Here is a 20790-nt window from a genome sequence, read left to right as displayed (position 1 = left end):
GAGAGGTTTAGGCACGTGGGAGATGGGGAGCTGCACCTCTCGGAGATTCTGCAGAAACTATGGTGTTATGCAGCAAGAGACTCGATGGACAAGCCTGAGCAGACAGAATTCAGACTTTAAATGAACAAAAGTTGGATGGTTTGTTATTGCACAAATCAAGATGAGACTTTCTTTTGTTATTATGCAGATCAGCTAAATGTTTGTGAGATACAAATTTGTTTGCAAAGTGGTATGAATGAAACTCAATAGAAAAAAATGGGAACTTAATGTCTAGCTTAACTGACTTCTCCCCAGTGCCCCAAGGTAGGTAACAGAGAAAAAGAGGTTGCTGCCAGGTGAGATGGGAACTTGGGTTCTCGGAATTGCCCACTGGGGGAGCTTCTCCTTAGCTGCTGATTATGTTACCTAATACAAGGGAAAAATTGTTTTACCGGCACAAAGTTTGAGTTCCTCGCAAAATCTGAAAGCTAAGGTTGCTTACATTAACTCCTGTTGTTAGGTTTGTCCGAGGCAAGATTGGCAACAAATCAGAACTGAATCCTCTGCTTAGAATAGAAATAGGGTACCACAGTTGCCATCGGGTGGCAAATGTTCAGGAGCCGTTGTTGAGGCTTGCCCTTTATAGATCACCTACGACATTGTCCTGAGTCCAGAGCTTTCCTAAAAGGGTTTCAAGGTAAAACAATGCCTGTGCAAACTGCCTACTGCCTTGGGAGTGATCCAACGGCATTTAAATGCCTCTTGTGAGCTCTTTGTGAAGGTCATCGGGAGAGGAGAATGCAGGAAAGGAGTATCCCACTGGAGTACTGGCTAATTCAGTCTGGTGATTCATGTTTCACATCCCAGGATGGCTTGATATTTCGCATATTTGTTACCTTTTATAGCAATGCAAAATATGTAGAATTCAATTGTACAAATCACAATGGCAGAACAAGAGCTTAACAAAATCAAAATACACTTCTTGCTCAGCCTTATCAGGCTAGGCGTTCTCCTGAAAATACCAGTAAAACCCATAACCCTGGGAAGTGCTGCGCTTTGCTTTAATGCTCTTTGAAAGCTTAGTGAAAAGGCAAATGGGCCCGGTAGCAATTCCCAAAGATGGCAAATTCACATTTTAATAAATGTAGTAAAAACCAGACTCCTGCCCTGTGCCTAACAAAATCAATGGGTGTCTTGTGACTGACTCCGAGAGCAGCTAGCTTAAACTTAAATACAATAAGACACATATATCTTCAATTTAAGAAGACACTCGGAGCAGAAGCGAGCACTAGCCGTGCACCTTGGATGGCGGTCAATCAGCCACCTAAAGAAAATTTTGAAAGATGGTAGGAAAAACCTTTTTTCACTCTTTGCTGCAACAGTCTACAATAATGAGAGCTCTTATAATAATTGGTATGTTGTGATGGCCTTCCTCTGAATCTTGCACTTTTTTTAATTAACAGTTGATAAGTTTATTAGTCTGTCAGAGATTTGGCTCCTCTACATTCAAATGGAAATTTGTTCTTCATTTATAAGTAAGGAGACCCATTTGTGAGAGAACGACCAAGAAATATCTATGTTATTTTCCAGATCAACAGTCTTTCAATTGTTTCAGTACGGAGTAAAAAAACACTCTCAGAAACTAAAGAAATAAACTTACTTCCACAGTATGAACTATGCTTATGTACACGTCTGCATGTATGTACAGACATGTCGTTTTTTATTCAGACTTTTGTTTTTTCTCCGTAGTCATTCCTCGTCTGACCCTTCCAGGCTAATGACTTGTGGCATCGCTGGCTTATGGACCACTACACTTCATGACGTTACGGTGTGCTACCCTCCCATAACGCAGTTAAACCTCTGAATTTCATATTCTGTTTGCCTGGTAAGGAAAAGCAGCTAAAGCTGGTCAGGGTTTCTGCTTGGAGACCAGTGCTCCATGGCTTCCATAGTTTCAGATATGGCACCATTAAATAATAATAAAAATAAATAATCACTTTGTTGCACCAGCAATTGCTTTCACAGGTGCTTGCATTGAATTTCAGTTTGTGATTTGGGCCACTCAGAGTCTACTTCAGAAAACAATTTAGCTTGAGTTTAACTTTAAGCACGTTAGGATATCCAACTGTGATTAATGATCCTATATTTTGGTATTTTTTTCCTAGCGAGGCCTTGAGGCTGGATGGATCCTCTATGCAACTGTAAGATTTCCCCAGTCAGTTCTCAGCTGGATGATTTTCTTTCCCCGCTGTGCTCTGCAGCACAGACCTCCGACGTGAGCGATGACCTCAGTGTAAAACGTCGTCTCACTCTGCAGCAGCCGAGCTCTGTCTACAGCAACTCAGAGAAACAAATAGGAAACAGGATTTCCCCCAACAGGCATCTGATTTTTCAGACATGAACCATTGTAACGGGATGTGCAGCTGAGCAAAGCCCATAATTTATACTAAATGCCTTGAGGGGCCAACTTCAGACTTGACAAACATGGCAAGTGGGACTTCCAGCTCCCTTCGCTTAGGCACCAAGCTCTAGCTGGTTCCCTTTTTCTCTCAGTATTTACTAGAAATAATGTTCTTGTTATGGTTTTGTGCAGGATGGGTTCTGGTAACTGCCAGATCAAGAAACCTTGACCATGTTTGTTTGCTACAAATGCTACCAGCTTTACGTGCTCTCCAGCCTCTGGGAGCCCAGGAGAGCTTGTGTGTGCCTCCTGCTGCAGCCCTGGGGAGATGCCCTTTCAGGAACTCAGCTCTTCAGTTACAAAGTCTCCCTCCTCACTTGAGAGTATCCTTGAGTGAGAGCATTGCAGCATATTTTAAAAGCTTTATTTGTCTGGAAATTTTCCAGACAGTCGCTTACCTACTGATGTCCTCCTTTTCCTCCTCTCCCCCTCCCTTCTTAAATCTTCCCAAGCAGATCCATATCATTAATATTTCAGTATCAGCTGTTCACAGGCATTGGCTACGCTGCAGCGCACTTCATCAATAAGAGCCGGTAAAGGCTGTGAGGTTTGCCACACTGCCTTCATCCAGCAGAGGAGTAAGAGCAAAGACAGAGACTGGCAGAGAAACAGAGTATCCACCAAGGGTAAGGCTGCATATTGCAGTCCTGGTCTTGAGCTGCTTTTTGCTGCTGTCCCTCACTCAGATCATCCAGGTCATACCCTAGCAAGCAACAAGAATGGATGTCTTTAAGAAAGGTTTCTCCATCGCTAAAGAAGGTGTGGTGGCTGCTGCAGAAAAGACCAAGCAGGGAGTGACGGAAGCTGCAGAGAAGACTAAAGAAGGGGTGATGTATGTAGGTAAGAGAGAACTATTTTCAATCTACATTTGAGCATGAACTGCCACATAGATTGTCTCTAAGAAAGTCTGGGGAATTTATATTGTGGCTAAAGCTTGGGAGTGAACAGCAGGAGGTCTGGATAACACCCTCAGCTCTGTCACAGAGTGGCTGTGTAAGCCTGGCGTGAAACATCCTCCCCATGCCTCAGTGTCCCCAACTGCAAATTAGACGTAAAACCAGCCACTACTTCAGGGGAGGCAGCACTAACACAATGCTAAGGAGCATATGCCCAGGTGGAAGGTTTCTGTTATTCACTGGTTGTTTGCAGGGCGAGTCACTCACTCTCCAGGCAGCCAAGCACTGCTGATCTCCACCTCGCCTCCATGCTGCGAGAGACGCGCTGATGAGGTCCTTGAGAGGACCCAGCAGCGTTATTAAGTAGGGATTGCAGGATGCATCTGTTTCCCCACAAACATACTGTTTTATCCTCCAATCCTTCTCCTATTCACTGACCTGTTTTGTTCTGCATGCGCACGTTAACCTTGCTTTACAAGAGACACCCAAATTCATTTTGCCTAAAGGATAGGATCTGGAAAACAGCACACCTGATGCCCTGCTAGAGACCTCTCTCACAGTTAACGTGCTGTTTCAGAAACCTCCCCTTCAAGGTCACCCTCGAAAGCCACTATCTCCACTATCTAGCGCATATAATTATATGGCTGGATGGTCAGATAGTCCAGATACTATAAAATCTATGAAGTCTTAGGTTCCCAAGACTGATTACCTCGGTGCTGATTACTGCACCTCACACAGCTTTTTATGTTTGCTAGATGTGGGAATGAGGGGGTTTTTTTTAGTAGGTAATTTTACATGCAGACTCTTCCTGCTGTCATGCTGCAACATCCACAGCTGTATGTAGCTACTATATTTAAAACAGTTATATTGACAATAGCTAGTGATATATATTTGTAAATTACAAAGGAATTACAAATTTTGTGTAGCAGATCTGGTAATGTCTTCTTCCTGAAATTTTAAACACTCAACTATTGGCATACTGTGAATGAACGTATGTAACGGTTCACATTTCAATGTGAAGCTGACTCACAAGATAGAAGGTAAACAGCATCCCTGTAAATAATTAAACTAACCACAGTAACTGAAACACCAGCCTGTAAAACGACACATCTAGGTGTCACATTGTGGCATCCCCACTGCTCCGGCTGCTTCCTGATTTGAGCGATGTCAGAAAGGATTATTCCCAATTTTTGTACATAATTCCTCACATCTCTGTTCAGTCACGTTGTAAGTCTCCATACTGTGACCTGTTTTTCATTTCTGCACAGCCATGAGGTACAGAGTCTGCTCATGAGGTTCTAACCTTTCCCATAAAGTTTTCTAAAAGCCTTCTTAAAACCTAAATCTCTGAATGAGGATCAAATGAGGATCAAGGTGAAGATAAAGTGCTTTCTCCTTCTCTTTTTTTGTTTTGGTTTGTTGGGTTTTTTGGTATACCACCAATTCCTGCCCTGTCACGCACTGGATAGTGCTTTGCCTTGGGGCTGATTCAGTTCCTGTTGCATCCCAGGGGATGCTCAGCCCTTTGGGGAATATTCAGTCTTTCACAGGCAGGAAAAGTAAAGGCCAGATGCTGATTAGCTCAGAGAACTGATTTGTAAATAGAGAAGGTGGAGACCAGGTATATCAATTAAAACTGGAGTGATTAGTATGTTGTCTGTGCCACCTTTTCTCACTCTGTGACACATGAAGGGTTAATCAGAGACCTGAACTCTTCCTTCTTTGCTCCTTCCTTTGCAGAGTCCTATCCTAGCAGCTTGGTCTGGAGTGTGATGTGATGCAACCTGAATTTTTGGATGCTAGGAGAAAATACTACTTGTATAAAAGCTTGAGGGTCTTTTCAGAAAGTCAGGAAGGGGCGAAAGGGGATTGAACCCCAATGCCTAGGATAGATTAAGTAGATCCATGACTTTTATTGAGGTTTGTGTTAACTCATCACTGACTCTCCAAGGAGGATTCCAGACGTCTGGGCACAACCACCACATCTGGTGAGTCACTTGCTGCTGCCCCAAGAGAAAAAAATGCTCATTCAGAGGCATCCGCCCGGAGCGGATGTCATCGGGGCTCTGCAGCCACCTCATTCCCTCCTCTCTGAGCCACGCAGGTCCAGTTCCCACCACCCATGCCAGAGCCCGAGGTGCCTCCCTCCTGTGCTAGCACTGCAATGCGGTTCACAGCTAGGCTGGTTAGAGATGCTGCCATTGCCAGGGGAGTCACTAGGAGCGTGGGGTGCTCCTGCCCTGTTGCGTGGCTTGCTGAATGTGTAGGGTAGAGAAGAGGGTGCACGAAAAGAGAGAGAAATCCTGTAGCATGGGCCACCTTTGCTCTTAGTAAAACCACAGTCTGCTCTCCAAATTCTAATAGCCTCTGGGTATACCGAAGTGGCTGTGGATTCTTGCGCAGTTAATTTGTATCCAGAAGTTGATTCAGTGGGCTTTTTTATTTGGCTTAAATAGGGGGATAAGTGATGCTGAAGTTAATTAATGAAGTTAATGCAAAGCTGCATCAGAGTTTTGAGTATAAGGTACTGTTTAATACTATAATTCAGGAAGCCTCAATGAAAAATGCACTTCTAGTTTTCGAGAGCATCTTTCAATCACGTATGTCGCAGAAAGCCCCAACACACCAAGCTCTACTTAAACGCAGTGACCCCAGCACGAACTCCTGCAGGACTTGCAGCACATCATGATATCCTTTTCTACAACAACTCCTTTCCCACTGCACAGCGCTCCACCACCTCAGTCGCACCCTTGCCATACCAAAGCTCTTGCAGATGACTCACAGCACTCAGAAGAGGCCGGATGCATGAACTTTTAATTCTGTGTACACAAGCTGCAGGCAAGGACTAATGAGTGAAATGAGATTGAGCATCAGGTGATTGCTTTCGGATTCAACAGATGCTGGTTGCTGGCAAGGTCAGATTTCATGTGGTGCATAATGGATGCTGAGCCTGAGTCATTGGGTGTGGTCAGGAGACTGGGTTAGGAAGATGAGGCAAGCTCTCCCCAGCTCTCTTCCCACTGCCATTGCTTCTGTCATGAAATGGTTTTGGGTATTTTTCTTTTACCTGCATCCCTCCTTTCTGGAATTATTTTGCGTCAGAAAATATGGCACCCCCCCACTCCCTCCCCCTGCAAAAGAATCGAGCCCAGATAGTCGTCTTAAATCAAAAGTCTGGTAAAAAAATATACAGAAATACAGCTCTTGTCTCACTAAGCATGTTTACTGCAAAACTGAAACCTATGCAAGGCTAGTACAGCAAATTATATACTTTGCTTACCTAACAACTGCTCTTTGACCAAAAAACAGCAAAGAAGGGCTAAACTTGGACATCTGTGTCTGATGTGAAAAGACCTTGTATGTCAAATTAATATTGTGGCAGTCTTTTACTGGAATGGCACTGGGAGGGAAACTGAAGCTGGACGGCGTCTGGATTGAACTGTGTGCATTTGGCCCGTTCAGGAGCTCACGTTCATGGCTTAAGATTTGCATCTGCTCTGCTCACTGCTGTGCTTCTGTACACATTTGTATATCATGGGCGTCATTATTAAATCCAGTTTACAGCAGTACCATATGCATGTATTATATGCATTATTAGGAACTGCAATTTACAGCAGTAACAAGTATAAACTACAAAGATTTCATCTCTTCAGTTTTAACGCAGTTTGGGAGGGTGGAGAGAAATGTTGAGGGCATATCGTAGCAGAACAGCTTTGTTCTGCCCCAGGCAACCATTACAGCCACCAAAATAAATCAACAATTGAGAATTACATTCAATAATACATAACGTGTATCAGGCAGAACAGAGCTGGGCTGGGTCTGTTATCAGGGCAATGCACCTGTTTTGCTTTTCAGGCCGTTAATGAGAACGAGATGTGATTTGTAGCTGACTTCTCCTGCCACACCCATGGATGCTCCAGTACCTCTGGAGTTAAAGATCTGCCTGACTCTCTCTTTCTATCATTTTGACAGTTGGCCATAAAAATCCTTTTGTTGTATCAGCATGGGAAAGTTGAAAAGAGCCTGTATAGGTGCAGATGATTTACAAAATACAGTAAAGTGGGACCAGTGGAACCTTTTAGCACGTGTTTATTTAACTTCCAACAGAGATAAATTCGATCCCTTATTTTTGTAATGTGAAAAAGCATCTAGTTACTGTGGGGGCTGCTCATCTACCATATGATTTTACATACGTGCTGCAGTATACAAACAGAAGGGATGTATAGCAGATCACTTCAAGCTTGGAGGAAAACCGCAGAGACTAATTATTCCTTAAGGGCTAGTTGTGTTGTAAACTGAATGCCCTCACATCCTGTTAGCTTTTCTGCCTTGAAAACGGCAAGATAAATTACAATGCAAGCATACATGTGGTGTACTTTCGTAATTTCAGATAAAAACATCTGCATTCTGTGTATCGCTGCGAGCAGGCACTTACAGCCTAGGCTGAGGCACCAAAATGGGAATCTAGTAAGTAGGTATGTAGTAGGAGGGTGGTTGTTCTGTAAATTCAGCCTCAAGTTTCTCCACAGTCTTTATTAGAGGTGTAGGATGAAGCTTTAAATGACCACTGCAGCTAAGTAACCTGCTGAAAGGCAGGGGAGAGTCACATGTGGGACTCCACGACTTGAAAGACTGAAGTAGGTGAGATTTCACCAGGTCACTTAATAAACATTCATTTTCACAATTAGCTTAACATTCATTTACCTCCACTCAACTGTTCTTTTCATTTTGGAAATATTTTGGGGACAATTTTTCCTACATCAGTATGCTGTAATCAGGATTTTTCAGGTCTAGGCATCTCCAGACAATTTGTAGTTGAAGTTATCCAACTCCCAACACAAAGGTACTCCTTGACTTCACTGAGGAAGGAAGCTGGTCCCATCTGCCAGCTCTACAAAAGGCTTGTGTCTTAGCAGGAGGTGCCGGCAGCACCGCGGCTCCCCACCGCACCTAGTAAGAACAGAAAGCCACCCATGTCCAAAAACCAGAGGGTTCTTTGCCAGGTAGCACTGATGGACTGTGTGTTTCCTTTCACAGGTACCAAAACCAAGGAAGGAGTAGTGCAAAGTGTGACCTCAGGTAAGAGCACAGCCCTGAGAGGGATATGGAAATCTGTGATGTGTTGCTGGACCTTGATAGGGCCATCGTTCCTGCCAGATGGCAGGTCTCTAGGGGACACCACTGACCTTCCATTTGATGAATGGAGGATGCTTGCCAGGAGCGATGGTTCAGGGTCTGGCATTTGCAGTGCATGTGGATGGGAGAAAATATTTAATCAGTAGAGCAGGTCAAAAAAATCTAACAAATGTCACTTGGCAGACTCGGATGATTCACAGTAATTTAGACATTTCACAATGCCAAGCGTGCTGCCCAGCATGCAGAGGGGATTTGCTTGCATCAGTTCCTGTCGGGCCAAAACTGTGGTCTTTGGGAGACTCCTGTCAGGCAGTCACAGAGTCAGGGACCCGAAGGGATCTTTCTAGGTATCCCAAGCTCCAAGGCTGGGCAGCCTTCTGAACTGCCTTGAAGAGAGATGAATGGATCCTTTCCCTGGAGAATTTCATGACTAAATTACCTTTTTTTTTTTTTTTTTTTTTTTTTTTGCTACTCAGGTGTATTAAATCAAACAGAAGGTGCCCAGAGAGAGATCATATGCAGCCTGTAATGCAAAATACCTTATTTGCACAATTGTCTCTTAGTATCTTACAGTGAATTTTTCATTCTCCAGTTGCCCACAATGACTGACAGGCTGCAGTGTTGCTCTCTGAGCAGGATTTTGAGTCAGACGAAACCCTGTCTGTACATGTGCATGATCTAAATTCAGACATGATCTCATAAAAAATCCAAATAAGGACTGTACCAGGGCCGATTTCTTCTCTTACCTTGATGCAACCATTTTATTGTCCCAGTGAATTTGGCAGCCTTTTGGCAGCACCTAGCTCATTGACTTTCTGCTTTTGTTGAAATCCCAGTTGCTGAGAAGACCAAAGAGCAGGCCAATGTGGTGGGAGAAGCTGTAGTAGCCAGCGTGAACACAGTGGCAAACAGGACTGTAGAAGGAGCAGAGACCATCGTGGCCAGTACAGGAGTTGTAAAAAAGGTATGTTTGGTTTTTTGGTGATGTGCAGGACGGAAGAGCTGTCTTTGGCTAACACTTTTCAGCAATATCTGCTTTTATATAATGCTTAACATTATTATATAATGCTTAATATGTAATCACAGAATCATTTAGTTTGGAAGGGACCTCTTGGGATCATCTAGTCCAACCCCCTTAGGGTCAATGAGAGCAGCTTGTCCAGAACCGTGTCCAGCTGGGTTTTGAGTATCTCCATGGATAGAGACTGAACAATATCCCTGGGCAACCTGTGTCAGCATTTGACCACCCTCACAGGAAAAAAAGCAGTGATTTCTTGTGTTCAGATGGATGCATTGTCATGGTTTAACCCCAGCTGGCAACTAAGCACCACACAGCCCCTCGCTCACTCCCCCCTCGTGGGATGGGGGAGAGAATCAGAAGGGTAAAAGTGAGAAAACTCATGGGTTGATATAAAGACAGTTTAATAGGTAAAGCAAAAGCGATGTGTGCAAGCGAAGCAAAACAAGGAATTCATTCGCTACTTGCCATCGGCAGGCAGGTGTTCGCCATCTCCAGGAAAGCAGGGCTCCATCATGCGTAACGGTTACCTGGGAAGACAAATGCCATCACTCTGAACGTCCCCCCCTTCCTCCTTCTTCTCCCAGCTTTATACGCTGAGCATGACGTCATAAGGTATGGAACAGCCCTTTGGTCAGTTGGGGTCAGCTGTCCCAGCTGTGTCCCCTCCCAGCTTCTTGTGCTCCCCCAGCCTCCTCGCTGGTGGGGTGGGGTGAGAAGCAGGAAAGGCCTTGACTCTGTGTAAGCACTGCTCAGCAGTAACTAAAACATCCCTGTGTTATCAACACTGTTTGCAGCACAAATCCAAACCATAGCCCCATACTAGCTACCATGAAGAAAATTAACTCTATCCCAGCCAAAAGCACCACACACGTTAATTGATTTGTGCCCATTGCATCTTGTCCCGTCAGTGGGCACTGCTGGCAAGAGTCTGGCTCCACGTTTTCTTATGAGTGTAGAAAAGCATTTTTTCCAGGGACTTGAGTGGAAATACGGCCAGGCTGCAGTGAGCATCTGGCCGGAGTCAGAGCTCTGGGGTGCGCTGGGTGTGAAGGAGCGGGAGCTCAGTGCTTGGCCTCGCCGCAGCGCCCAGCCTTGGCCCCGGCAGCATCGCAGGCAGCAGAGGGCAGCAGCAATTCAGGCAAAGCCCGGTCCCGGCAGCGAGCCTGACCCTCCTGCTCTGCTTCGGGCTGTTTTTGACAACAACCAAGCGCTTGCTGATAAAGGCCGCATGACCCAAATTGTGCACGGATTAAGCCAGATTCAGACAAGGCGTCTTCTGTCCTCCAGCCTAATTTGACAAACTGGGTTGCTTCAAGTGAGGGGATTAAGGGGCATGTGAAGGAGCAGAACAGCTCCCTGTGAAGGCCAAGTTGATCATTAGAGAAGATGCTTTCACCGAGTGGTAACAAACAGCAACCATTTGTACAGTACATGAGGCTAATACTTGGCAGCTCTTTGGTAAGCCCTGCTGCGTTTCCCCTCTTTAGAGAGCTGTGGTCGATAGCATTGATAGCAACACGAGCTAGATGAGTCACAACAAACCCAAACCCAGAATCAAAGCAAGGCTGGCCAAAATTGTTTTAATTGTTCAGACAGTTGGCTGATGAATTTCCTGACCTGCACATAAACACATTGTGATGTGAAACAAAACTTCTACACACATATAAATCCTGAGAGAATAGCCTAACAAAAGAGGAGAACAGCAGCTACGAGTGACGCAAAATGTCCTCCTGAAAGCATGTGAAAAGGGCAGATACAGAAGTTCTGCTAAGCCCTTGGGATAAGATTAATCTCTATTCCCACAGGCAACAGCAGTTAGGCTGCAGGAGTGCAAACAGTGAGTCCTAATTCCGTGGGGCCAGACTACCCCCTCCTACCTTTTGACTGACCGGGCACGGGGTAGTTGACCCAGGAGAGCTAGGAATTTGCTGATGGCAGGAATCCGTCCTGTGGATACCAAACTGTCTCCCTTTCTGGCAAGGACTGAGCAGCAGCAATTCTCTTCCCCTTTTGTCCTAAGTGAGAGCCTTCCCTCAAAGACTGATGAGCTACAACTTACAGGTTGTAGTTTCACAGCTCAAACCTGTTGACATCTGTTTCCATCCTTGTGCAAACAGTCACTTAGAAAATCAGCGATTCCTTCACCCTAGTAATGGTTCTGGGTTATGCAGACTGCAGGCAATATACAAAAGCTGTGAGTTTTCCAGAGGGTTAAAGCATTAAGCATCTGAACTGTCATTCTGGCATCTTCCGTCAATGTCTCCCTGCTTAGAGTTAAAATGGGGATTGATCAAGAAATAAAAAAGTGGGATGTGTCCCGTGCCAAAGGGCAGGCTAAATGAGGGAGCCAGGAAACTACTTTGGATACAATATCATGGTGTCATGCCAAATAGCAGAGGTGGGCAACAGAATGAGAACAGGAGAAAAGCAAGGCAAAAGAAGTCACAGAAGAAATTAATTCAGAAAAATGTTTGTTCCTGTGAGAAAGGGGTTACCTACTCCAGCATTTTACCTCAGCTTACATTAGGAGTGCAAATCTTCTAGTCATTCTCACTCACCATACTTCAGTTGCATCCACTAGATGCCTCTTGGATAGCAATGACACGGAAGATGGAGCTCCGAGTGCATCCCAACTGCTAACGGTCAATGGCCACGGGGCCAAAGCTGCTCTGGAGGGAGGGCCCTGAAAGGAGTCGAGGGGTTGTGCCGGGCTCTTGGCACCAGCTGTTTTCTCTCCAGATCTGCTCCTATTGTGTTGCACAATTTGCTTTTTGTTTTCAACTGTCTCCAGTATTGTTCCCTGCTGACTTTATAGAGGGGTTGTTGAAAGCACCGGGGATCTTCGTAAATGCATGGTAAGCACTGAGCAGCGCTACAGGATGACTCGAATCTGGGGAGTCGAGTGGCCTAGGAGGCATGTCCCCAGCTCAGCGTTCCCAGTATTAATATCAATTACGGAGAGCTTGTTGACATTTAATCTCTGTGCTTGACAGCTGGGATCAGCCCAGGCACATACTAGCAAGGAGTGGGGAACTCTAAGGATTCTGGATTAAGTTTTGCTCGGGGTGGCAGCTGCGGGGTGGTTGAGCTCTGCGGGTGTATCAGATGGCAACTTTGGCCACGGGGAAGAAGCCAGCCCTTCGCGGAACATGGCAGGCACTGAAACGTGGACACACGTTGGGCAGTTGGCAGCCTGCTGCTCCTTGCTGTCCTCAGCAGGAGCACTCAGAGCCAGGCAGGCGGAAACGGGGCTGAAGTAACTTTACGCCTACGGAGGGGTGCCAAGCACCAGTCGAGAGCAACCTTGAGTAGCATTGGCATCGCCTAGTAGGGCTTTGGCACAGGCCTGGTCGTTGCTAGCTGAGTACAAGAAAGTATTGACTGATTTGGAGGAGGTTCTAAGTATTAAGTAAAAAATACGTAAGTGAAAAGACTATAAATCTTCCACAATTTTTCTAGTGTGAAAAGGAATGAGACCCATCAGTAATGTGTTGTGTCTGTGGCTCTGCACCCATCCCAGTCCCTGGGGTGGATGTTAAGGGATTTCAGTGAGATAACCACCCACTAGATATCCCTGTCTTAGAAGAGGATTAATTCTTCGTCTGCATGACACAGCACAAAGTTTGCTGCATTGCAGACACCACGTGGTTGGGAACAAGCGCATGTACGTACACACACACACATACACACTCACAAAATGTCCCTTGGGGACTGAAGGAATTTCCCCAGTAGCTGATGTTTCCCCATGCCCTCCACCTAGAGCTTCCCTTTAGATCTATTTGCCCTGTCCGTTTTTATTTGGTTTAGTTGTCAGTTCACGGCTCTGTCATTTTGAATTAGGTTTGATCTTTTTGTTATTTCACTCCATTAATTATTTGAGCAGTTGTCAGTTATGTACAACCGCTGGGTGCGTTTGTTGGATCACATCGTTTCTCTCAGCGCTTGATCTAGCACACGTGTACCATACCCGTACTGCAGCTTATCGCTTTCATAACCGCTGCACATTTTGAATACAAACAGTTGACGTTCATGGCCTTAATTGGGTGCAGTTAAACCCTGCGATGCCACCGACGCTAAGACAGTCACACCAAAGGAATCAGAAGCAGAAACTGATGAGTGACCTCCCTGTTTAAGTTAGTTTGGGCAGGGCGGGTGCCACTTAAGAGAGAGCAACCAAGGGCATCTGAGAGGCCACTGAAGGCAGAGCTGCTAAGCAGGAGGGGCAGGGAAATCAACAGCTGAACTGCCTTACAATTAAGTAGAATAAATAGTTGAAACTCTTCCCCTTTGTATTCAAGCTTCATCCTTTGTATTCAAGCTTCACTGCACTTCACTGATGCAGTGATTCATCCTGGTGGTATCCTTCAGCATTCCAATGGAGCAGGGGAGACTGCAAAAGCAGCATGGCGTGGGGTACTCTGTCTACAGGCACCCTTTCTGTGCTTACCTCTCAGTCTCATTAGTGCATCCAGGCATACATTTTTCACATGCAGGATAGCTGAGTTAGTGGCACTGATGAAGCCTTGAAGTCTGCAGGACTGTGTGTGTGCTTCATGGCTAGAGGCTGTGCCCCAGTAATCCCGTAGGATAATAATGTAACCGTTATTAAATATGTATTATTTGTATCGGCAGCCCCAGGAAACCCTAAGAAAGTCTGGCTGCAAGCTGGATGAAAACAAAGCTACCCCTAGAGTCCACCTGGATTTGTAGGGTAAGACAGGAATCCCGCGCACCTGTCTGTCTGTCCTGTCGGTGGGTCCACTCACTTTAATCGTGGGTTGACCTCTTAGTCAGAGCTGTCAGCATCACTCCGAGCACATTCAGCCCGAAAGCCATCCAGGACAGCCCGTCCATAGGACCTGTCAGGTTGCCTGAGGGTTTACAAGGGAGTGGTTTGGGGATACTGCCAAGTAGCATTGCTTTTGCTCCAACGCCCAAGGTCAAGAGCATTACAGGAGGCTGAACCTTTCTCTGCCTTATGCAACTGACGTCCCATTGCGGGCTGTTAAATTTGTAGCAGATTAGGTTGCCAGTGAACCTCTCTGGTTTTACAGCCTTAAAATAATAATAATAAAGAAAGAAATCTTGCTTGCCACTGAATTTTTGAGTTTTTGATGAGTGATGTTCCAGCATCCAACATTTAGACTCTGCATGCTTTCTCTGTTAGATAAGGAAGATAATCCCGATAAGGTGGTTTATCTCAGAATTTTTGGGGATGGCAAAAAAACCCGCTGGCCTGTAACATAATATGGATAAAAATATAAATTCCATTTCACGTATAGACTCAGCTAGCGGAACATGCAACACAGTCACTGAGCTGAACAAGCGAATTTCATAGAACCTGTGAAACTGAGAAATCTGAAGAATCAAATTGTAATTTTTTTTTTTTTGCAAAATCTGTGGACTTTTAAAATCTATTTTTAAAAAACATTAAAATATCTGAACCCAGAAGCCTATAGTACGCTCTATTTAAGACCTCTTAACGTTGCGCAGGAATACTTTTATAAATGGCAGGTCCTAATTTGTTGAGTTTTTCATTAGTGATATCTGAATATGTAACTGTTTCATAACCTTACTGAAATATCCTATTATATATATATAAATGTTCTAGAGTGTATATATATATTCTATATACAAATATATTTATATATAAAAAAATATTTAAAAACTTGTGTAATATTCCCGTCATGAGTTCTAAGGTCTTGTGTTTCATTTAACTATTATGTTAAACTACTTCATTTTTCTCTCTTCTCTAGCCAAAAAGATTCAACCCCCCCCCAAAAAAAAAAAAATAGAAGAAAACAACCCAGAAGAAACTAAATCCGTTTTTTTAATTTTAAATACTTTTTCTAAGACAATACATGATTTCTGAGGCAGAAAAAAAATCTGCTTGCCATTTAAGAGCAGGAGGAGCGTTACTAATTACTTCATGGTTGCAACATGCCTTTCCCTTAGAACATTTTATCCCTTTTAATGAGGAGATGAACACTGAAAGTAATGGCAAAGTTCCTGCTGACCTCCAGAGAAGCTGGATTTTCACCCTTGCTTTCTTGCCCAGCATCACGCTATGAGTCAGTGTCGTAGCTGGGGTGGGTACCCAGGAATTTCTGGCTCTTCATCCAAAGTGAAGACCCTTGCATCGCATGGTCCTCCTCTGTATATCGTTTTCCTGACTAGTCACCGAAATCCCCGGCCAGCTAACGCCCAGCTAAAGAATGCAGCCCTTCCTCATCTCATGCTCACTACTCTGGGCGGGGTGGGAAGCGCGAGAGAAAAAGGCTGTGAGGCGACATCCCTAACACGCCTGACACCTCTTCATCCTGCGATTGTGCTGGTTCCTCCACCACAGTTTAGAAACACGCTCCAGAAACATGCTTCCCTTTCTAAAAATAGGTGGATGAGTCACTTTTATCATTCTGGAGCAGAGTCTTGGCAGAGAGCATGTTTTAAGGGATACAATAACCAGCACAATAGCTGAACAGGGATTCTTCAGCCCATCCATCATGCTTGGATGCAATGTCCTGAGGAAGGGATCCCCTTTTCCATGAGTGTTTCCACATCTACCAGAGCTGAGCTCCCTGCCCACAAGAAGAGTAGGTGGTCATGCCCTGTAGAAAGATGGGGCGCACTGCACTTGTCTTTTTGTTCCTGTGAGCTGTCCCCCAGTTTTCCCAACGCACTCAGTGCCTTAGGCAGTCACCTTTGATTCACCTTCACGATTTCACACAGCAGCTGGTAACCCTACCTGCAAAAAACCTACGAAGCGCCTGCTGTCACAGCTATTGTCATTGGCTTGCATTGCAGGTTTCTTTTTTTTCCACCTAACAGTCCAAAAAACTGCTTGTAAAGCTTCAATATTTAATTTGAGGCTACTTACCTGCTTTGACCTAATGTGCGCTGTTGAGTTATAAGGTGTAGTCAGTTTTATATGGCCCTATAGCATGTAAAGTGTTTTAAAGCCGCAGGCTGGATCCTGAGGCCAGATCAGCCTCCATAAATTCAGAGCAGTGAGTTCTGTTTGCTGACAACAGGAGAGCTCACTCGTTTCGGAAAGGCTGTGGCTAAGTGGCTCCATCAGAGCAGTGCCCTGTCCCCAGCAGCCTCAGCTCCCTGCTGCGCCAGGAACTGGAGACCAGAAACTGGTCTCTGTGATGTGCACAACTTGATGTCAGGTTACCTGGGCTTGCTTAACGCAGATCAGGCTGATGCTAGCAAGAATCGTTTCAGCCAACAATGCAATGCAAATTAAGGGCATGTTTCTTGGCGGCGGGGAATCACACTGCTTTTCCTATGGAGATGCCCCCAGTGCATGGCCCTCTCTATAAACAAACTAATTGACTCTCATCAGGGAGGTGAAGGGAATGCCGGGAGCTGTGACAGACATCAGTACTGGGCTGTGGCTAATATTTTGGCCATTTTTTTTCTTTGGTGGATTGATCTCTTATGGTAGCTTACGTGGAGAGCAGGAAGCCTACGGCAGGACAACCAGGTTGTGGTGCTTCCATCTCCAGGCTCCCCTTCCTGCCAAAAATGGATCTGAAGTCCAATTTCCAGCTTAAATTTTCATGGGATCTACCTTATATCTATATAACTCGGTGAAATATGTCTATTTTTTCCTTTTTATTTCACATCGACCTCCTCTTCCCTAATTCAGTCCCAAAAGCAGCAAGGGTGTTCTCCTACTGATGAGAACAGTTGCGACTGGACAGGGAAATAAGGACACGCATGAAAATGAAGAGTGGAGTCCCCCAAAACACACAGAGCATAAGGTTCTGTTTACAGTAGGTTTGACAGGGACATTTGATTTGCACTGCATCAACAGTGGCACCAGGGAAAGTGGTGGCCTCATGTTTCCAAAATATTGAAATTCAAATGATATCTCTCCCTTCCGTGCAAGATTGACTTTCCCTTTACGTAATATATGTGTCTCAGGTTCCTTCTACGGTGGCCCTGACTTCATGTGGGAGAAGAGAGTGAAAATTCAGGGATACCGCTGAGCATGTGCGCTCAAAGGGAACAGAGAAGCTTTGTAATTTTAGGAGAGTTCCCTGATGATTTGGGGCTGGACTATAGAGGTCCCGCTATTTCTGCTTCCCCCCACTCTTGCTGACGGATTCCACAAAGGTGCATTTCTGCTTTCTGTCCCTCTCCTGGGCACACCCACTATGGTCAGGATTTTTGCCTTCTTTTCCCATGTGGCAAAATCGTGATTGAAGTAATTGCCTGGTAATATAATCTTTTCTCCTCTTCTTTGAATAGGAAGGTAGCTGAAAGGTGTGAGGAGGTAGCTAAAAGAGCCCAAAGTGCTTGTAAAAATGCTTGGACTTCAAACACAAAGGAAAGCTTATCCTTTGATAATGAAATTTTATCCGAGGCATGACATTAATGCCACCACAATATTGCTATATATGAAATTAGTATCAGTCTATGCAATGAGTGCTCAGGGTAAGTAAGATAATGTAGAGAAAGGTTAGGCATAATCTATCTTACTCCAGGTGAATTTACTCGTTGCTCCAAAGTTCCTTCACACTGAAGGAGTCAAAACTCTGTTTGGTCTCAGTAACAGGAAAGAAAACTTCAGAAAAAGAACTGATTTTCTGTATGAAAAAGACCCTAAATGAGGCTGTAAGAAATTGAATTGCTTTTTTGTAGACATCTGCTCTAACAAACTGCGCAAAAAATGGATTTTGAGCAATATTTGCCATCTATTAAACCTGGTATTTCATTCGCGTGTGTAATGCTCAAACCCATTTCGTGCAGTCTGCTCAAATAGTCTGAGATTAGGGTGATGACTCTGCATGTGCTGTTAAGGACAAACATCTCGCTTGTGACTTGGCAGGAGGACCTGGCTGCGCCGCAGCCGCCCGAGCAGCCGGGGGCGGCGGGAGAGGGGGCCCCAGCAGCAAGCACAGGCGGCGGCGGAGAGGTAAGGTGATGCCACAGCCACGGCTGGCCTGCGTCCCCAGGCTCTTGAGACCGCGCGTGGGCTTTGTCTGGGTTACTGGTTTTCCCCAGGACCATTTCCCCTTTGCTTCCTGTGATCATAGATCTGCTGCACGTGGAGCCCAGCAGTCTTCCCGTTTTCAGGAGTTGTTTGACAAAACCTGAGCTCATGGGTTCTCATTCTTGCCGCTTCCTTTTTTGGGACCAAGAATTTGCGATGAGTGAGAGATCGGACAGACTAAACTGCTGCTTAATTTCGGCATGTAAATATGCATATAATAGTTAATGTTATCCTATGGTTTTATCATCACATGGAATAGCTTTTCCCTGGTTGCAGCTATGCTTTAGAAGAGCTTTAGCTAACAAGTTAGATTTTTCTACAGATTTTTAGATAACAAGCTAGATTTTTGTATAGATTTTTCTATATTTAAAGTAGTTCTTTTAATTTTTGATCTATTCTACCTGCAATGTCCTTTTGAAGCCCTGGATCAGATGTCCGTCTCTGGGAGGACGACCTCTTATTGCCCAACATGGAATTTCCTTTACAATTTCAGTGCTAAGGCCTTTGGCTGCCCACTCCGCAAGCCCTGCGGTGCCGCATGCACCCACACTCCCCAGTTTTCAGCGTCTCTGAAGCTCAGACTGTTTTCGCCGTGCCTGAAGCTCCCAAAAGTCTCAGCTTGCACCTACCAGCCTCTGCCAGCCATCGCCCCCCTGGTGCTGGTGCTAGCACTTGCGCGTCCCAAAAATGAACCCTGCTAATCCGACTGACTTCATGGCTGCACAAGTGCTAATGTCAGGCTGCGCGTCGGGGCGGGAGGCAGACCCGGCAGCAGAAAGCAGGACAGTCCTGCCGGTGGCAGCCCGGCCCCGCGTTAGCTCAACTGCCACCACGTGCGAAATCACACCCTCATTTTCTCCGGAGGTCTGAGTTACGGTGGGAGTGTGGCTGGTTCCCAGAAGGAAGGGATAATTCATTTATTTTCTCCACCACATACAGTCATTGTTATGACGTTGTTTATGGGTTTTTATGCAGTCACTACCAGGATTGATTTTTCTCCTGATTTTATTTATATATGTTTTCTACTGGAAATATTTAACTGTTTTCCTGTCTGTCTTCTCTCACAGGGTGAAAATGAAGGCAATTAATCAACTTAGGGACTTCTAGCTCAAAAGAAAGCATTCCAAGAGCATACATGGAAATATTAGCTGACACTACAACAGGAAAACCCCGCTCTCCACAGACTAACTGCATTCATCTCTGTAGTCTTTCACCTCCCTCATAAGCCAATTGTACAATATACGTAAGCCAGGCTCCTCTGATAGTAAGTGCAGCCGTGTACCAGGGTGTGTGTGTCCCTCCCCACCTCCCTCGTGGCTTCCTGACCCACTCGCTTTGCGTGTTTTGGTCAGACTCACTGATCCATGTATCACGTCCATCTGCACTGGCACTTGGGATCTCTAGGTATCGTGGAATTTTTTTTTTTTTTTAACTAATAAAAAAGTGTTCGAACAAGTTTTTTGTTTTGCCAGTTTTATTTGCACATTTTAGATGTTGATCCTTCCAAATGGATGAACTCTTCCTGTAAAAGTGTGGTATTAAAATACAAGGATCTCAGGACTGTAAGGGCCTTAGATCGTAATGTAAAAGAAGGGGAAAAATGAAAAATTGTATTTCTGAAGTCACTAGCATAGTTAGGCCAGCTTTCTGTCTCTCAGGGCTGAAAAACAGAGATTTCACTTTTTAAGTATCCCCCCCCATGTTTAAGGGCAGAGGGCAGAATTGGAAAAAAGAAGGCTTTATAAAGGAACATGAAAGTCACGTTGAGCTCGATTAGCATTTGTTCTTTTCTATTTATTCTGCTTACACCAGAGCTTGAAAACTCTATCCTGATGTCTTCTGGGTGTAATGAATGGCTAGAAGGTAATTAGAGAAACGTGATGGGCACTGACATGTCAGATCAAAACTGCATTACTGCTGGCAGGGGCCTGCAGAATTCCGGTGAAATGCGTGAGTCCAACAACAGGGGCCAAAGGAGAACTGCTGGTGCGATGCGAACGCCGGGGCTGGTACCGGCTACGGCAGCCCGTCCGTCTGCAGAGAAGCTGCTGCGTGAGAGCAGCAGAGACCTTCCGCATTCACAAACGCAGAGAACAGGAAAACGTTGCTACAAGCTCGTTGCTGTAAACAACAAAGAATGAGTTTAAAGCACGTCAGTAAGTATGGATCTAAAAATGGGGTCTTTTATTCACCTACAGGCAGAGCACCCATGAACCCACGAGAAGCCAGTATAAACTGTAGAGATTTACTTAAAAAATCAGACCATTAATCTTCATTAAGCTGCATAATGATG

At 45.0% G+C, this 20790-nt stretch overlaps 1 protein-coding gene across 1 annotated transcript; it reads left to right on the top strand.

The window, feature by feature from the left end:
• Positions 1-3159: 3159 nt before the first annotated feature.
• Positions 3160-19627, top strand: SNCG (synuclein gamma; the record flags this gene model as incomplete). Its single annotated transcript, XM_082309709.1, has 5 exons — positions 3160-3280; positions 8374-8415; positions 9309-9436; positions 18333-18419; positions 19565-19627. 5 exons carry the CDS (start codon positions 3160-3162, stop codon positions 19583-19585), a joined length of 399 nt encoding a protein of 132 aa, XP_082165835.1. The 3' UTR covers positions 19586-19627.
• Between the last annotated feature and the right edge of the window lie 1163 nt (positions 19628-20790).

The sequence above is a fragment of the Platalea leucorodia genome (genome assembly GCF_965183815.1).
Source record: "Platalea leucorodia genome assembly, chromosome: 4".
NCBI classification, from domain to species: Eukaryota; Metazoa; Chordata; class Aves; order Pelecaniformes; family Threskiornithidae; genus Platalea; species Platalea leucorodia.
The sequence above is the reverse complement of the archived record's forward strand: the minus strand, read 5'-3'. Positions and strand labels throughout refer to the sequence as shown.